We start from the raw sequence: 14,122 nt of genomic DNA, 5'->3' as shown, positions 1-14,122 counted from the left end.
AAATGCCAGTTTAAGGTATCTCACAAGATTCGGTAGCTGCCACTTTGGAACTACAAAATATTAGACGCCTTTCTTTATGGGATATATGTACAACACATTGGGACTTCTCAAATGTAAAAATCAATTGTGGCTGAGTTGGCGAAAAACAAACGTACGCCCACAACGAATTTAATTACGAATATGAGTCGTGGATTCCGACGAAGGTCCTTCGCCGGCAGGAGGTCCTTGCTAATGGTGTAAATGATGCAGGGCCCCGGCTAAATATCCGTTCTATCAAATTCAATTAAATTTGACATGGGTTCACAGCTGGCTTTGGGCTCTGCACTCTGTCAGGTTGGGTCGGATCCCGAATCCAGAGTCCAGGGTCCTGGTTACTGGTTCCAGGCTCCAGAATCTGCAGTCCAAAATCCAGCTGTATCCTGCTGTATTTTTGAATCAATTTTGAACGACAAACACACACGGCCTACGGAATCAAAGGAAATACTTACGGCGCCGAGAAAAAAGTGGCCAACGCCCAGCGTAATAAGACAAACGGAAAAGCGGGTCGACAAGAAACGGGCAAAAGGTTCGCCCTGCCACAAGGCTTTTCACTTTCCCTCCTCCTCCACCTTATCCACCTCCTTTCTTTTCTTTTTTTGCCAACCCTGTGTTGCTTAAATTAAAACACAGGCAGATGGGGGAATCCCCTGCCCGAAAAAATGGCAGCCGAATTTGCAACTGCCTTTTGGATGAAAGTCCGGGGCAATTGTGAGATCGGGCCAGGGACATGCAGTCGGGTTCATGGCCTCCGGAAGCCGCGGAGGCCCCCGGAAACCCCCCGAATGCCCGGAAAGAGCCGAAAACCCCCGGCAAATCCCCTCCAGAAACTGCCCTTCTGCCGCTGCTCGCTGAGTGTAAATTTGCTCGTTAAATTTGTTGGCACTCTCGACTAATTTGCACTTGTAACGCAATGGTCTGAGTTTTAGTGGAGGCCTTCAAGGGTGGCGGTTTTCAAGGGGGTTTCCAAGGGGGGTTTTTTTGGGCTCTCTCGACGAGCGAAATGCTTTTGCATTGGGCTAATTGAAAAGACGATGCCCGGAGGCGAAACCTCATAGCCTCCACCCATAACCTCCATGGACCCCGTCCACTTGGCCCACTTGAAGTTCGCAGCTAAATAGCCCCAAGTAGCTGCAGATCGGCTGCATGCACATATATACATATATACGCAGAAAAAATAAATCAAGTAGTTAGCGCTCGCAAACTGCAATTAAACACTTGAAAGTTGTGAGCGAAAGAAAGTAGCTGCGATGTTATTAAAGGTGCCAGCTATCAAGAAAACGCTAGTTCTCCCAGCTTAGTTAGTATAGAGCAAGTCAAAAGGTCAATAACAATGGATTTGGTACTACAAAGTGATGAGATTAAATCAAATTAAATTCCAAATTCCCCGCAGGACCAAAAGGATACTTTGTATGCATGTCGCAGAGGCAAGCAGCAATGGTCAGACATGCGTATGCAAATGTTAATCAAAGCGAATCAGTCGGCAGGACAAGTTCATAAGTTTGCTCCCCACCATCCATCCTACCCAATCACAACCCGCAGGTGAAGTTCAGTCCCAAGGAGTCCTTGATTTGGAAATATGAATAATTGGCCCGCATTAGCTGGCATTGTTGTTTCGTCAACGGGAAATCGGTTGGCAGATTAATCGTGCGGCATTCATGGCCATAACCCGGCGATTGATGGCCGGGCATATTGAGTCGATAAATGTGAAATGGATGCACTTTGGATGGGGTGTCCCTGCTCAGGAACTGAAGCCCCCGTCCGCACCTCAATCCTCGAGGATTACAAGCTCCGAAATAGTGGGCCCTCGCCGACGTTGGCTCATTATTATGCAGCTCATGAGCTCATCGTTAGTGGCAAAGTTATATGAGCATACATCAGCCATGCCGCACAACTTTGCAACACCCGCAGGAAGTCCTAAACTCGGCGAGATGGCGGGGCCAAGTGCGGATTGGGGATTGGGGCATGGGGAGGGGCGTGGCCAAAGGAGGTGGCTGTCAAGCGGCGTCTGGCAAAGCGGAAAGTGTTAAGCACAATGAAGTAAATGCTGCCAACTTCTGACATCGCCGGGATCTCGCTCAACTTAAATCCAAAATGTGGGCCGCACCTCTCCCCCCATCCATATATATCCGTTTCAAAGCCCTGCCGAATTCGCCGCAGGACTTGTTCGGGGCGAAAAGTGAGGCAACTAGTTTCTATAAAATTTCTATTGCTCCCTTTGATGTTGAAAGTTTGCGATAACAATTTGAGTTACAAATTTATCTGAAATGATAAAGCCACAACGATGATCTTCTTCTTCAGTAGCGCAACAATAATATATTTGACTGATCAATCATAAATCCATATATAAAACCCATTTCTCAGTGCACTTACTCATTTTTCTGGCATTCCTAGTCACGTGGCAGCTCCATCCATCGCTGATTGGCTTTATTTCCCCGAAAATGGACAACTGATGAGCTCCCCGGACTCTGGGCCATGCGATGATGTGGCATTCTGGCACGGTGGCACATCATAATGGCCAAATCAATTATCATTTCCGAGCCGATTTCATGTGAGTTATTTGCGATTCGATGGGAACTAATGGCGACGAAATGAACTGGAAATGGAAATGGCAATGGAAATGGCAATATGGCGAGGACACTGCTTGATTTATGACCAGGCATATTTCTCCAAGTCGATGAAAGTGCATGCAACATGAACCGGATCCAAGTCAAATTTTAGGCTTCCATTTTGTGGTCCCAGCTCAGTCCAGTCTAGTCCATCCACATGCTCACCCGCATCCGCATCCGCATTCCCATTCCCAATCCCAATCCTGATCCTTTTTGGCCCAAAGAGGGCGAGACATCACTCGGCGGGGTCGTTCGGTCAGCAGAATGCATTCCTCGAGTGCAGTTGGCAAATTGCACGGGAAACGTCGCTGGGAATGGGCTGGTAACAGCCAGCTGGCAAACAGGGGATAAGGCGGTTTCAGCTCCGCTGTGGCCACTCAATTTCGGAGCTGCCCGGCGGCGTACACTGTCAGAAAATATGGAAAGAGTACGATTATATGAAAAAATCATTAAAATCGCAGCCAACAGCATTTTAAAATGTAGAAAAATCATATTTGAAATTATGAAAATAAGTGCAAATATTTGCCAGTTAAAAATGTGCCCTTGTTTTTCCACAGTGCATAATGCCATGCAATTAGCAACAAATTGAGGGGGATGTACTGGGATAAAAGTGCAAACTGAGGGACTGGGTCCCGGATCTGGCTCTGGGTCCAGACTTTGAGTTGGGCTAGGCTAGGAATTGGTATTGGTAGTGCGATTGGGAGTCGGATTGGTTGCATTGGGCGGCGAGGGAATGAGCTGCATTAGCAAATTCATGCAACGTACCTAATTGAAACGGCGCCAGCTGCAATTATTTTCCATTCTAATTCCAGTTCCTCGGCGGCCAGGCAAAACCGCATGGCTTTCGCATGGCGATACCAGATTTGGATGGCCATGGGAGCTGGACAGAATCCGCAGATCCCGGCTACCATATTTAATTTGCTTTCGCGCAGCGGCTCGAATTGAATTCCAATTGAAATCGGCATCGAGAATTCGTATGGATAGCATTGGTTGCCCTGGGGTACGACATTTGGCCCTAATAGCCGTCCAGTGCCACGCCCTCGTTGGACTGCCGCCTTCATCTATAGAGATGTATACAGTCAGTGATGAGTGGTAGCCAGATGCACAGGTGTATAGCAATAATCCTCAATCTCTAAACTAATCTACACATAAATTCTTAACACTATATTTACTAGTAATTTAAAATATATTTAATTTGTTTATAATTATTTAAAGTATAAATGGGGAGCATCACTGTTTACAACATCAGTTTCAGTGGCTATAAAATTGGCAACAATTGCAACTCCCCCGCTGCACTTTTCGCGTTTAATTAGCTGCAACTGCAGTTGCAACTGCAATGTGACCACGCCCCCTGACGCCCGTGCCGCCCATCCACTCTATTGAAGTTGGCCTTGTTCTGTTTTATACGATTCTGGCCATATGCCAAACCCGTGTCCATGCAATTTGTGCAGTCATGTCGCAGTCCATCAACACCTTTTTATTTGCCACTGCAACGGGATCCTTAATTCTGGATTCAGAACGGTGTAGCCGACCTTAACCCCCTAACGACCCTTAGCCCCCTTGCATAAATTGCAATTGACAGCTGAACTGCTGCCCCTTTTTCCCTGTTTTCGCCCACTGAAACAATTCATCCAAAAGCGAGATACTAAATAAAGTTAATCAAGCGAATTTTGGCTACGTTATGAATCTCCACAGGATATCACATCATGTGCTCTTCGTGTATTAACATAATATTAACATTGACAGCTACTAAAGTAACTTTCGAAGTTGGTAAACAATAAACTAGCAATAGAATTCACAGAACTTCTCAAAATCGTACATTTCGAACTATATCTACCCATCGATGATCCCATAAAGAGTCATGGATATCTGTTTGTTGTTGTTAGGGAACGGACAAGGAGCATTGTTGGCCCAGTTTTCCTGGCTTTCGTAACATGTTTAGACAATTTCATTTGGGGTTCGTTCTAAGCCCAACACACCTGTACCGCCCATCCCACCCACCTGGCAGGTCACGTAGTGGGTGGGCGTGGCCAGTTTGCTTGCTGTTTGCGCATTTCAAATTGAATTTTCATTACAGTGCCATCGCAGAAGGGTGAGGGCCGGAAAATGGGTGAAAGTGGGCGAAAGTGGGTGCAACTGAGTGAAAATGCGGGGAATGCAGCATGATATGGCAATTATAAGGGATGCGGAATGCAGTTAGCACCCAGCATGCAAAGGCATTTTGCGCGCTTCATTTTGCCCACTGATTGCTTCCAGCTGCCAGGACACATGAGTCACTGGGATTACAGCTGAAAAGTTTTTTGCCAAATGTGTCTTAAAGCTGCTTTCCATTGGAAAAGTGTCAAAGTCGAAGCCAAGTGGGAAATGGGAAAATGACTGAGGAAAAATGCCGAACGTCTTTCATAAAAACGAAGTTCGGCAAAACGAAGACTTTTGGCAAACATTTTCAGGTGTTGCGAAAATCCCTGGCGGTGGCTTGTCACCAACAAAAATCTTTACTTTACTATCTTCAACTTGTGGAATATTTTATAAAGTGAGTTTGGCACTCAAAGTGTTGCCCACAAATGCACTCTGCTCGGTGTTATTATTTTAAATATTTAAACATATATTTTTCAAACATATTCAAGCGCCTTGTGTTTATGGCAATAAGTTGCACAATCGAAGTGGAATTCTTCTTTAAGGAAAAGTGCAGCTTGCAGCTGCTGAAAAAGGAAAAGAGGAGACCAGCTTGTGGCCCACTGACAATGACAGCTGTTGGTGGGTGGTGTACAGGGGCATGCAGGGGCATCCCGTATCACGAAGGTCGCCCATCCAACGCCCCACCCACCCACTGGGCTATGACATTTCACTTGCTGCTGCCTCGCATTTTCACTAAATTGACTTTGCCTGCTATCGTTTAGGGTGCACCGACGCCCCCTGCAACTGCCGCCCACTCACATTCATCCACGCCCCAAAAATTGCCGGAGTGCTGAGTCTGAGTGCAGCAATTTTTTATGTTCCGTTGGGCAACGACAGCCCAGAATCCCAGCTTGCCAGCTCTTGCCAGGATCCATTTCGATGGCACTTTGTTGGCGATAGCGGGGGGTGGAGGGAGGTGTGCGCTATCCTTTAGCATTGGCAATCTATAAATATCTAAAATCCCATAAAACTCAGCTCAAGCCAGCAAATGTCATCATTGGTATTGTGGCCATCGAGCAGGTGAGAGATGAGATGGGATGGAATCAGATGAGATGATGAGGCTGCCAGCGCCTGGCCAAAACCAAATCCTAATTCAAATCCAAATCCGAATCGGCCGGCTTTCAATTGCGCTGGGCCGCCTGGCATTCGAAAGCCAGGAGACGGCTGCAATTGGGATTCGGATTCGGATTCGGATTGGGATTGGGCTTGGGATTGGGACAATATTTGAGGATGATTGCATGCTTGTGCAAGCGGCTTTCATGTACGTGAACGGCAAATTTATTTGCACAACTGCGATTGATGCTGGCATCGAACCGCCCACAGCCGGCAACCTGCAGACCCTGTGCACTGAACAAAAATGCGTGTATGTATGTAGAAACTTTATTTTTTGATATTTCCAAGTGTCATTAGGCTAAGTGTAAGATTATGGCTGTTGTAAGAATGGATTGAAGGATATGCAAGGATGTAAGTATTTGGAGAACGCATTTTCTCTGAGTGCACTGGCCTGACACTCGGAGAATCGGGGTCTACGTCACTCGGAGTTTGGCATTTGCCAAATGCTCGGCGCCCGATCTGCACCATAAAAGTCTGTTGCATAAACCAATTTCGCATTTGCTCCGCCACCGAATGCAGATGCCGCCGAGGGCGCTGGCAAATGTGCGGCGGGAAGCGGAAAAGTGGGAAAAATTCTGTCAACGCAACTTCTTCGACTGGCAGCAGCAATCGCTGGCTGATAACGTAAACCGCTTTGATTTTTATTTAACTGCACATTTCCCTCCAACAAAAAAGCGGCAACGCCCCCCCTCGCACACACCGCCCTCCTCGATTGACATTTAATGGCAACTTGTGGCGGATTTTCGATTGCAATTTCTGCGGTTTTCCAATTTTCCCAATTTCACCATTTTCCATTTGCCTTCGCTTATTGCATTTATTTATTTTGTGCGCGCGCCCTGCTCGCTTTTGCTTTGCTTTTTAGCCTTTCTCTGTCGGGCGAATGAAATTGATAATTTATAAAATTGCTGGCAAATGGCAAAGAGAAAAGTTGGAAAAATGTAAAAAAAAAAAGGAAAAAAAGATCCAAGGACGGTGGGTTTTCCCCCATTTTGGTGGCGTGTGTTGCAACACATTTGCCGCGTTCGCCTCATGAAATATTTCTCAAGTTTCGGCCGTTACCTTGACTTGATAGAAAGCATCCTGCGGCAGCCTGGTGGCCACTTTATGGCGGGTATCCTGCATCCTTGCTCGACAAACCCAACTACCCCTACCCCACCGACCGCCCGTCCACCTCCCCAGTCGTCCATTAAATTATGCAAAACACACACTCTCACACACACTTTCCCAAGGACTTTCCTTTTGTGTCCCTCCTTTCTATTTTGCTTTCCTCACGCCCGCTTTAAAGAAAATATATTTTGCACTTGGCTGTTGCTTTTACTTAGCCAAGTGAAGCGTGGTAACACACGCACACGCACACACAGCAACAGCTAAGGTCAAAATAATACATATTTTTTCCATTTTTTTCTAACAATTTACACTGCATTTTATCAGCAATCGGATTATAGAGCTGTAAATAATTGTTTAGGGTATTAAAATGATTAATTTAGGCTATTTAAAGGTATATAAAGATAGTACTAAGTACTAAGCCAAAATCACAATTTAGAAGCGCATTTAATTGTAATATTAAATGCATTTCGTATAGACTGGGATAATTTACAAAATATTAAACGCTTATTGCTTCGATCATAGCTGTAACTTGCCCCCCAATCTAACTCCACTAGGTGGCACCCCACGTATTTATTTGGCGCTTCGCTGCTTTTATTTTATTGAAATTTATGATTTCTGACACAGAATTTATGTTGTTTTGCATTCCGGCGAGTGTGTGTGTGTGTTTGGGGGCATAAAATAAACCTCAAATACTCGTAAAATGCCCAGTAAAAGCAACCCAACCACCAGAGTCTCCTGTTTTTCACGCAGTGGAAAAGGGGGGTGAACCTACTGCCAGCTTCTTTTTTCCTTCGCATCCGGATCCTTTCCGCCTTGTCTATATGTACTATATATGTATGTATAGGAATCTGGGCATTTTGGAAGCTCCTCTTTGGCCCGGCCAATGCCAGTGAATTATTTAATTCGTATAAATATTGAAAACTGCATTTTTTATGATGTTTTCCCGTTGGTTTATTGCTCTTTTGTGGCGCTCCCATATCGCATAGCTCGCCGCGGCCCTGGCCACAGGATCCCCCATCCTGGAGCACCAGTATTTGCCAGAGACATTGCGTATTGATATTTCACACTTCCATGGCCAACGAAAATATATATAAGATGAGAAGAGTTTGCATTGAATTTAAACCCCTCATGAAAATTCCCATGAATAAACCCAGCGAGAGATGACAAACAAAAATAGACGGAAAAATGGGGAAAATCCTCTGGTTCTGTGAATATACATAAACTGAAAGGGTATGTTTCGAGTTAGCTTTAGACCGGATGTGTATTTTTTACTTCTGCTTCTTTTCAGCACTGAACCCCACTCGCTTGCTGTTATTTCACTTACCAACACTCGTATCTCATTGTCGATCGTAGATCTTCTTGCTGCAAGCAAGTCTATTAACAAAGTAAGCAACTTTAGATGGATGCACAAGGCTGTCGTGGACTTTTGGAAATTGCAATCACAAGTGGGAAGCACTTGATTTTATCACTGCGTGCACTCTTCACATTTTGAATACCACCGAACGAAATTCGTATGCCTGGATAGGAGTAAGTAAAGCAAGTCGGAACCAGCTCAGACATGGCAATGGCAAGGATACTTCCACCACAAATACGGATACGAGTGCGCACTCCAGCTATCCAGCAGACACACACTCCACACCCCAAAATAATCCCCAAAAGATGAAAATTGTGTAAAATTTGTGTGTTGGTTTCACTGATTAAGGATGGCTTACTGGCTGCTTGTCGGGCCCCAAAAACTGCTGCTTCTACTGCTGGCCCCATCAGGGGAAATCTCTTGAAAGCCAAAAAGATGAATAGACCAGACCAACATCTAATATGTGCGAAATTTATCAGCCTCGATACACACACACACCGACAAACGCACACACACACACTCACAGAGGAACAGACAAACAGACACTCACACACGTGGATGGAGAAAGGATATATTCAGGAGCAATGCTGCTGCAAGGACGAAGGAAAACGGCATGGAAAATCGCAATAATAATTTTGCCTTTCAGCTTCGGTTTCGGTTTCTGTGGCATCCGAAAGGAGGAGGTGGGCCAAGTGGGCGGCTTGAAAGCTGCCTCAAGGATCCAGCCATCCAAGGATGCCCAGCCATGTGAGTGGACAGTTGCGGTCCCTCGGATGCGAATGCTCCAATTATCCAGGAGGTGGGGCGTAGATGAAGGTGGTCGTGGTGGTAGAGGTGGAGTTGGGCGGGAATCGAAACTCACGAATTGCAATGCAGTTTGCAGATGCTCGGCTACTCGAGCATCCCATCATATATTTTCGTTATGCTTTTGTTGGCTACAACAGGGTAGGGGGAATGTTTTTGGTTACAGTAACAGTTGGATTAAATTGTACAATGCTCCGGCGGAGTAACCCATCCCATTCCTCTGCTCGTCGCTTGCTGTCGGGTCCGTTTGCATTTTCTGGGGGTAGTAATTCTGTTTTCCTTGATCCATATCCGTTTACTCATTCGGGGCTTTCAAATTTGGGAAGGGTCATCGATTTCCTTTGTGCATCCTAGCAACCAATGGCCTGCAAGTAGCCCTGGATCTGCTCATTCAGAGCATGACTATAAAAGGACTTGATTAGTTCATATCTTCTCTAGTGAATACCATGTACAATATGCTCACCCAAATCCCTTGCCGCTGGCCGTGGACTTCTTGTAGAGAGCAGCCAGGAGAAGGATCTGCCCGGTCATCAGCAGTTCTCGTTTTCCATAGCTCAGCCAGCCTTTGGTTTTCACTTGGGAGGTAAGAAGTACACGCTCATCCAAGGGCTCATGAATCTCCCGTCTGGAAAGCTCGCGTTCAACATGTTCACGTCCCTCACGGCGCTGTACTCGGCGTTCTCGGCGAAGATCTTCCCTTTGATTTTCTCGCTCTTCCCTGCGAAGATCATCTCTTCGGAAATCAACCCGATTCTCGTCTCGTTCTTCTCTTCGCAGACCATCGCGATTGACTCGACGAGTGTCTTCTCGCTCCTCACGAGGTGTGTCTTCTCGGTCCTCACGACGTGTGTCTTCTCGCTCCTCACGTCGTTCACTAGTTCGGAACTCTTCCCCATTTACTCGCCGTTGTACTTCTCTTCGCTCAACTCGTCGGGTATCTTCCCGTTCCACTTCCTCTTCGACACGCTCCATCCTGCGCTCTGCTACACGTTCCTCGGTACGTTCAGCTTGGCGGTTTTCCCTGCTGTTCTCAATCCTTTGTTCCTCATCTCGAGCACCGTCGTTTTCCTGCATTCGTCCCAAGTCGATTCGACGGGAGGATTCTTGCTCTGCACGGCGAACGTCTTCCTTCTCTTCTCGACGGTGGTTGACCCTGTCGAGATCTTCATCTTGGTCCGCACGCCTAGCTGAGTTGCGCTCTTCCCGTCGCTCTACGCTGCGTTCATTTACGCGCTCTTCCTTCCGGTCTTCTCTTCGTCGAGAGTTGTCTTCTTCAGACCTAACATCAAAAACGAATCGAACTCGGTTCTCTCGCTCTTCGCGTCGTTCAACACGTCGGTCTTCTGCTCGTCGATGATTGTCCATCTCGATGCGTTCCTCAGAGCCTCGCTCAATCTGTTCACGTTCCATGCGTCGGGACAAATGCCTGTCTAGACTAGCTCGATCGTCACGGCGTTCCTCACGTCTGGACATTTCCCGTTCTACTCGGCGTTCAAAGTCACGCCTGTCCGATTCGCGCTCCTCCCGTCGATCCATCAGCATCTCACGAGTGTCTCGTTGCCCTTCCTCAGCTTCACGTCGCTCAACACGGTCCTCACGTATCTCACGCTGGTCGACTCGTTCCTCTGGAGTTACACGTCGATGTTCTCGGTTCTCACGAATTTCACGGAGCTCAACTTGATTGTCACGAGCTTCGCGTTGCTCACCTCTCTCGACGCGAGCTTCCCGACCCTCCAATCGATCCTCACGAGATTCACGTCGGTCTACTCGATCTTCACGAGATGCACGTCGGTCCACTCGAGCTTCACGAGTTTCGAGTGGCTGTACTCGCTCTTCCCGGGATTCACGTCGCTTATCACGAGCTTCGCGAGCCGCTAGTTGATCTTCACGAGCTGCACGTCGGTCCACTCGAGCCTCACGAGTTTCGCGAGGCTGTACCCGCTCTTCTAGAGTTTCACGTCGCTCATTACGAGCTTCACGAGCCTCAAGTCGCAGGGATGAGTCCAACCGAACCCTTGTTTCCTCGCGCCTTTCCTTGCCGCGGTCATCACGCGCCACTGAATCAACGCGGTCTGTCCTCTGACTCTCCGCCGCGCCTTGTCTGTAAACCATGTGCTCATCGTAGTCGTCCTGGCGCTGATGGCCATCCCAGCGGCCATCGTTGCAGATGTCACGGCCGGAAGTATCGCCACAGAAGTGCCTGCTGTTTGCCCATGCCAAAGTTAAACAGCCAAGGTGAAGCAGAAGAAGCAGAGTGCTAAGCCGTTGTCTCATCTTTGGTGGCTCAGTGGTGCTTGGTAGTCAGGTACGAAGAAAGAAGATCGAAGATTCAGTCCGCTGCTGTTTCACCAGCAGGATACGCAAATGGAATGACTTGGCTAGAGGATTGTCGCCACTTTTATAGCGGAATCCGGCCTAGAATCTTAGTGGGCAACACCCACGCTGGCACTTCCTGCTTCCAATTTGCTGGGCTGATTGATTGAATTCCGCTTATCGCACATGTGCACCACTGCACTACCAAGACGACGCAATTCCAAGTGGCGCAGACGCCACTGTCCATTCGAGTGAGCCTAATGCGCGGCCGCTTGTTCCAATTTTCCATGAATGAAAACTGCCAAGCCCGTGGCGTCACATGGGGTATAAGTACAGTGTACATATAAACAATAAATAAAATAGGGAATCGATTTGCGGAGCTCGTTAAGCACTCGTGACGTCAATATATGCTTGGGAGGATGCTGAACTCCGTTTTTCCCGGAGCGAGTGCACAATTGCGATAAGCGCAATTCAATCAAAATCAAATTAGAGTGCATCGAGCAAAGGAGCCAACCCAATAATTGAGGATACTCCTGTGGCGCTTTAGATGGCCATCAGGGCATAAAATTGCCCATCGACTCGGCAACTGTGTCCCGGACATGGCCATGAAACCACTCCGGGTATAAAAGCAGGCGTCGACAGCTCGCAGAGCTGTCAGTTGTAAGGATAATCGGGCACAGAGCGAGGCGTTCTTCGAACTCCGGTTAGCCTCGGAACCGGAGGCTCGAGGATGGACCGAAGATACCCGTTCTGGACTATCATTGGATGGACGAGCAAATGGAGTAGCAGTACCCTCCTACTAAGAATATCATTTAACCAAGTATCAACTGTGTATTAACCGAAACAGTCTAGTTATACATACATATATCTGCATCTTATCCACATTAACCAACATTTAATCTATCCGTAGCTCAGTAATCTAAATGTAATCACTGTTAAACTTAGCCAGTTAAATGTTGCTGTTGTTTGGGATCGTATTGTCATGGAGCTGAAAGATTTGAGCAGCTTCTTCTCTTACTCGTCTATCCGTAAACTACTATACACGTATATTTGTATGCAACTTCTACGCTAATCTCACACGGAAGACTATAATTTATAACTATCCATATGCTTGAATGCACGATACAAGAAGCACATATGATTATAATGTTCGATTATGGGGATTGCCCGAATCATCGGTAGTTATCCATCCAAATATTAAATAAATTGTACCCGTACGTTAACCAAAAGTTGGACAGAAATCAAGATGAATTTTAATTGGTGGGAAAAAACAGGGCTATATTCACCAGTTTTAAAAAGAAATATTTATTACTTAATGTACGTTTAATCCTGGTTAAAATCCGTAAAAGAGCATCTGCAGGACTTCTGGTTGCAGCCCGCAGGAAATCATTATGATTAAGAAATCATGAAGATTCTCTGAGTTATGAAACCAGAAGTACCCCAAAAACTCCATCATTTCCTATAGCAATTCGCAGTGGGTGATGAGCAGTGGCCGACTGATTTTCCCATTTTTGGTCCCATGTGCTTCCATGGCCTCGATGACCTTGTCGCCGCGTATCACCCGACCAAAGCCCACGCGCTGACCCCTGGCCACCGGCAGGGGCTTGAAACTGATGCTAAAGTTGATGGCTCCGCCGGGAAATCCGTGGACACAGTACTCCTTGGCGCAGGACAAGACGCAACCGTAGCGGGCGTGACTCACCACGCGCGTATCGAACTCCATGGGATCACGATAGCTTAAAGAGGATGCTTCGCCCAGGCTGTTTTTGCAGCTGCTGAGGAGATAGCCCTCCACCCACAGACGTGGAAAGATCCGGCGCACGGCGAACTCGTGCGATCTCTGACCCAGGCAAGTGCGGACGAACTGCAGCACCACCAGCGGCGCAGCCTCAGTAAATAGCTGCACAACCACTTGGCCCAACGGCCTGCCGTCCATCAGGCCAAAGTGCAGAACAATCCTGGGCCGGAGCAGTCGCATCAGTTCCATGTATTCATCGGGCATGTCCAGATCCCAGCCAATGTACTTATTAAATACCTCATTCTCCCCCAGAGCATACCGGTTGGTCATCACACTGGAACACCTTAAGTTACTCGATTGTGATTGTTCGCTAGTCCGCTTCTCGCCTTCACGCTTCCGCTGGTCGCCTTCACGCTTCCGCTCATGGATTCTCATCAGGCGGAGACCCAGCCAAAGGTTGTGACGCTGAACACGGTCAAGCCTTCGCAGCATTTGTGGCAGAGCCGATTGGGGGACTACAGGTGGACCCTCGGCAAAGTCAATGGTGCCTTTGGTTCGCTTTATCTTCGACAGATTCAGTAGCAGGCGCACATTCGCGTTGGTCCGCTCCAGAAAGATGCGAGCATCCTCGTGCAGAACATCGAATCCGGACTGTGTCTTCACGTTCATCAGAGGCGGTTGTTTGTGCACCAAACTGGTGGCTCGACTGAGGCGCTGTAGGTACAACTTGTTGCGACTCAACTGTACGCGGCGATGGTGGCGCTCTGTGAAAGTGGAGACTCTGGAAACGGAGGCACCACCGGTGGGAATCAGACTCCGGTCAAACATATTGAACAAATATCGATAAGGCCAAGAAGTTTACTTATTTGG

At 47.4% G+C, this 14,122-nt stretch overlaps 3 protein-coding genes across 3 annotated transcripts; all 3 read right to left on the bottom strand.

Annotated features, from left to right (window-relative positions):
* Positions 1-2,329: 2,329 nt before the first annotated feature.
* On the bottom strand, positions 2,330-3,619 carry LOC116802201. The gene is made up of 2 exons (XM_032725882.1): positions 3,411-3,619; positions 2,330-3,051 (listed from the first exon to the last, which is right to left on the bottom strand). Exons 1-2 carry the CDS (start codon positions 3,608-3,610, stop codon positions 2,790-2,792), a joined length of 462 nt encoding a protein of 153 aa, XP_032581773.1. The 5' UTR covers positions 3,611-3,619; the 3' UTR covers positions 2,330-2,789.
* Positions 3,620-9,262: 5,643 nt separating this feature from the next.
* On the bottom strand, positions 9,263-11,569 carry LOC6612354 (trichohyalin). Its single transcript, XM_002036827.2, has 2 exons — positions 9,665-11,569; positions 9,263-9,603 (listed from the first exon to the last, which is right to left on the bottom strand). The coding sequence occupies exons 1-2, from the start codon at positions 11,473-11,475 to the stop codon at positions 9,552-9,554; spliced, it is 1,863 nt and encodes a 620-aa protein (XP_002036863.1). The 5' UTR covers positions 11,476-11,569; the 3' UTR covers positions 9,263-9,551.
* A 1,005-nt stretch (positions 11,570-12,574) lies between these two features.
* LOC6612355 lies at positions 12,575-14,100 on the bottom strand. Its single transcript, XM_002036828.2, has one exon. It carries the CDS (start codon positions 14,078-14,080, stop codon positions 12,974-12,976), a length of 1,107 nt encoding a protein of 368 aa, XP_002036864.1. The 5' UTR covers positions 14,081-14,100; the 3' UTR covers positions 12,575-12,973.
* Positions 14,101-14,122: the final 22 nt, after the last annotated feature.

This window comes from Drosophila sechellia, chromosome X (assembly GCF_004382195.2).
Source record: "Drosophila sechellia strain sech25 chromosome X, ASM438219v1, whole genome shotgun sequence".
NCBI lineage: Eukaryota > Metazoa > Arthropoda > Insecta > Diptera > Drosophilidae > Drosophila > Drosophila sechellia.
The sequence above is the reverse complement of the archived record's forward strand: the minus strand, read 5'-3'. Positions and strand labels throughout refer to the sequence as shown.

Excerpts from the sequence above, each read along its gene's own strand:
- LOC6612354 (XM_002036827.2), bottom strand. The coding sequence starts at position 11,475 with ATGAGACAACGGCTTAGCACTCTGCTTCTTCTGCTTCACCTTGGCTGT. Across the intron at positions 9,604-9,664 it reads GCCAGCGGCAAGGGATTTGG|TCATGCTCTGAATGAGCAGA; the intron begins GTGAGCATATTG and ends GTCCTTTTATAG.
- LOC116802201 (XM_032725882.1), bottom strand. The coding sequence starts at position 3,610 with ATGCCGATTTCAATTGGAATTCAATTCGAGCCGCTGCGCGAAAGCAAA. Across the intron at positions 3,052-3,410 it reads GCTGGCGCCGTTTCAATTAG|TGTACGCCGCCGGGCAGCTC; the intron begins GTACGTTGCATG and ends ATTTTCTGACAG.
- LOC6612355 (XM_002036828.2), bottom strand. The coding sequence starts at position 14,080 with ATGTTTGACCGGAGTCTGATTCCCACCGGTGGTGCCTCCGTTTCCAGA.